At 37.1% G+C, this 3,839-nt stretch overlaps 1 protein-coding gene across 1 annotated transcript; it reads left to right on the forward strand.

The window, feature by feature from the left end:
- Nucleotides 1-708: 708 nt before the first annotated feature.
- LOC122426225 (40S ribosomal protein S17-like) lies at nucleotides 709-1,183 on the forward strand. Its single transcript, XM_043444978.1, has one exon. The coding sequence runs from the start codon at nucleotides 730-732 to the stop codon at nucleotides 1,135-1,137; it is 408 nt and encodes a 135-aa protein (XP_043300913.1). The 5' UTR covers nucleotides 709-729; the 3' UTR covers nucleotides 1,138-1,183.
- The last annotated feature ends 2,656 nt before the right edge of the window (nucleotides 1,184-3,839 follow it).

The raw sequence follows: 3,839 nt of genomic DNA on the forward strand, positions 1-3,839 counted from the left end.
CTCTGTCAATGGAATTCTCAAGGCAAGAATACTGGAGTGGGTAAGCCATTCCCTTCTATGTGGGATATCCCCGACCCAGGGATCGAACTTGGGTATCCTGCATTGCAGGTGGATTCTTTACCATCTGAGCCACCAGGGAAGCACCTTACATATGTACAGGCCCTTATTACCAACTGCCAACAGCAACCTAACAGCCAAAAATCGCCATGCCTGCTTCAAAGCATTTCAAAATGCACTGAGTTGAACCTTTCCATGTTGCCTAGATTTTACTTTAATGATCTTTTAATTTCATCCTCACAGAATCATACTGTAAGATGATTTCTAATGAACAGAAATTATAATTTGAGTATAATTACAGTCCTTTTTCTGCCTCTGCATCCTCCTGTGGGTATTCACAAGGGTCATGCACAATTCTTACTCAGATTTCTCTAATTGCACCTACTTCTCTACACATAAGAAGCAAATACATGATAAGAACTGTCTCTAACTTTAAAAAGAACAAATCATTCTGGAACTTTCAGTATTTAAATTATTTTAATTTGCTGTCATAGGACACCTCACAATTGATCAGTATGTCAGTGTGTCTCAACAAACTAGTTAAGTACTGCTGTTCTGGGAGACAGTAGGACACGGCATGGGCAATTTTTTTTAAAATCTACAGTATTTTCAACAAAAGTGCATTACTTATGAAAGTTCAGAATCATGCTCTTTTACCAAGGACCCACCAACATGGGCCGCGTTTGCACCAAAACCGTAAAGAAGGCGGCCCGGGTCATCATCGAGAAGTACTACACGAGCCTGGGCAATGACTTGCACACCAACAAGCGGGTGTGCGAGGAAATCGCCATTATTCCCAGCAAAAAGCTCCACAATAAGATCGCAGGCTACGTCACACATCTGATGAAGCGGATTCAGAGAGGCCAGGTGAGAGGTATCTCCATCAAGCTGCAGGAGGAGGAGAGAGAGAGGAGAGACAATTATGTGCCTGAAGTCTCAGCCCTGGATCAGGAAATCACTGAAGTAGATCCTGACACTAAGGAAATGCTGAAGCTCTTGGACTTTGGCAGTCTGTCCAACCTGCAGGTCACTCAGCCTACAGTTGGGATGAACTTCAAAACACCACGTGGAGCTGTTTGAGTCTTTCTGCTGTGCTGTAATATTTTCAATAAACCTCGGACAACAACAACAAAAAACAGAATCATTAGCATAGTTTTATAAGCTGAAGTGAACATCTTATTAAAAAGCATTCAATAAAAGCCACTATAAAATATTTTCATAGATCTTTGTGAAAACTGCCCTTTAAAAAAGAAAGACTGTCATTTATCAAAAAGGCCAGCTGAATAAATGACTAAAGGAAGAACAGTCATAGTTTTAGTCTTTGGTTTCGAATACAAAAGCAAACATTCTACTATTTTCTCTATTTCTTCTCACCTGTGAGATGCTATCTACCCTGGAAAAGGAGTAAACAGGCTGCTTCCTAACTTGAAATTTCACTTCATAAGGTAGCCTTAATACAGAATATATGTCTTGCAGAGAACACACAGACTTACAAGGTTAAACCAAGTAAATTCTAATGGTTGTAATTATTATCCTTGGTTTCATGCAATACAGCCCTCAAATAACCATGGAACTCTAAATGCAAGCAATGCTACAACCCCATCTACTGAAGCAAGGCAAATAACTGAGTCAATTTTTTTAATTCAATTTTTAATAAAGGTATCCTCTGTGAGCCTTAAGAACTAATGCCATGGAAATCCAGATAAAAATACTTCAAAAGAGTAAGAAAATCTTACCTACGTCTTTTTGTCCTGGTTTGTCAAAACATCTGTCACCCCTAGAAAAGGTAAAAATCAATTTCAAACAAAATGTGAGAGTAATACATAGATTTCCCATCCATGAAACCCATTTCCTATCATTAATAGCATTTTTTTCAAATTATAAAACAAATACATGGTTTTTGCCTAACATTTGGAAAACACAGAAAAGCACAAATATAAAAACAAAAATATCAATCTCACCCACCAAAAGCTAGCTTCTACAGACCCAGAAACTTTTTTTATTAGATACATTTTTAGCTAAATTTAGGTTTGATTTTAGGTATCTGCTATGCAGAGCTTTATAAACTGCTTTCAGAACGTGTTTTTACACCAGATTAAATATTTTCAAGCTCATCCTAACTTTTATGGTTATATGGTACATATAGTATTCTATTGTGTAGACAGGGCTTCCCTGGTGGCTCAAAGGTAAAGAAGTTGCCTACCAATGCAGGAGATGCAGGTTTGATTCCTGGGTTGGGAAGTTCCCCTGGAAGAGGAAATGGCAACCTACTCCAGTATTTTTGCCTGGGAAATCCCATGGACAAAGGAGCCTAGTTGGGTTACAGTTCATCAGGTCACGGAAGAGTCAGACATGACTTAGTGACCAAACAATAACAACTGTGTGGATATGCCACTATATAAGAAACCACACTGAAATTAAGTTGTTTGGTTTATTTCCCATTGTTTTATAGTATAAATATTATCACACGGACATCTTTGTATATGTATCTGTGCAACCGCCTTTGCTTAGCTTGAAAGACTTCATATAAAGTCACCAGCAATATAGAGAAGATGCTTTGATTAACAACAAACAATAAAATGAAAAGGCGTTTCACTGAGTGCTAATCAAACAGCACATCTAATTAACTATTAAATATCCCTGCTGGCACGAAAATATTAATGTATTTATCTAGAATGTTTCTTCCTTTAAGTAAGAATCATTTAAACACTTCTAACATAACTCTTATTCAGTTAGAATTTTTTGACAAATGAAACTTTGTAACTGTACAGAAAGCAGAGGAGAAATGTTTTTATACCAAGAATCTTTATCCCAAGATGTGACTCCTTCAGTTACCTTTCCTCCCAGCTCTGTGACCTGTGCATTAGCCTGTTGCCTCCTCGGTCAAACACCCCGTCTACTTCATCAAAACTTCTTTGGTAGAAACCACATTCACCTCTGCCTCTGCCTAGAAACAAGCACACACAGAAAATGATGGTCAGATGTCAACATCTGGCACAAGTTCAACACCAAACGTTAATCTTTGAAGTGCTGTCTATATACAAAGCAGGATATCAACATTTAAATATTTAGCAAGGCCCACTGAATTTTTACCAGTGAGATCAATAATGGCAATGACAGCAGTGAAGTAGCTAGACCACAGGAGGATAAAAAAAGTTAGAAAACTGTGTAAGAGTCCCAGTTCCAGTCCTGAACAAGAAATAGTGTCAACATCGAGCTCCTTGACAGAAAAGTCAATAGAGAAATTCTAAGATCAGTAAACCATTGTGACAAATCAAACCTTCTATTGGATTATTTTCAATTAAAATGGAAAATGTGAGGAGTTTGAGAAGAGAGCAGATAAAGTACAAAAACCAGGCACAAATGTTAATTTCTTTAACTTCCGAGAAAGGATAATTTAATAGGGTCAACTCTAAACTATCAATTTTGTGAACTAACTCCACAGCAACCAAAGGCACTCTTTCCCATGTGTGCAAATCTTGGAGAAAAATATCAGGCAGCACTAAATTCAAACCACAGAGCTGGTAAGAAAGTGTGGATATAGGAATTTATAGAGGCTCCAGTGGCTCAAATGTACATTGGCCTTTACTGAAGGCAATCTGATTAGATTTATCAAAATTTGACTCAACATTCTAATTAGAATTTATCCTAATAGAAATACTTGCACAAATATGCAAATATATATATATATGTATATATATATGGAGATCTTTCTTGCAAATTTTTGAAAAACAGAAACATAATCAGTAAAGGACTGGCTAAGTAAATTTTGAAAAAACAAT

Source organism: Cervus canadensis, chromosome 24 (genome assembly GCF_019320065.1).
Source record: "Cervus canadensis isolate Bull #8, Minnesota chromosome 24, ASM1932006v1, whole genome shotgun sequence".
NCBI lineage: Eukaryota > Metazoa > Chordata > Mammalia > Artiodactyla > Cervidae > Cervus > Cervus canadensis.

What these genes read in the sequence shown, in the direction of transcription:
- LOC122426225 (XM_043444978.1), top strand. Translation starts at nt 730, where the DNA reads ATGGGCCGCGTTTGCACCAAAACCGTAAAGAAGGCGGCCCGGGTCATC.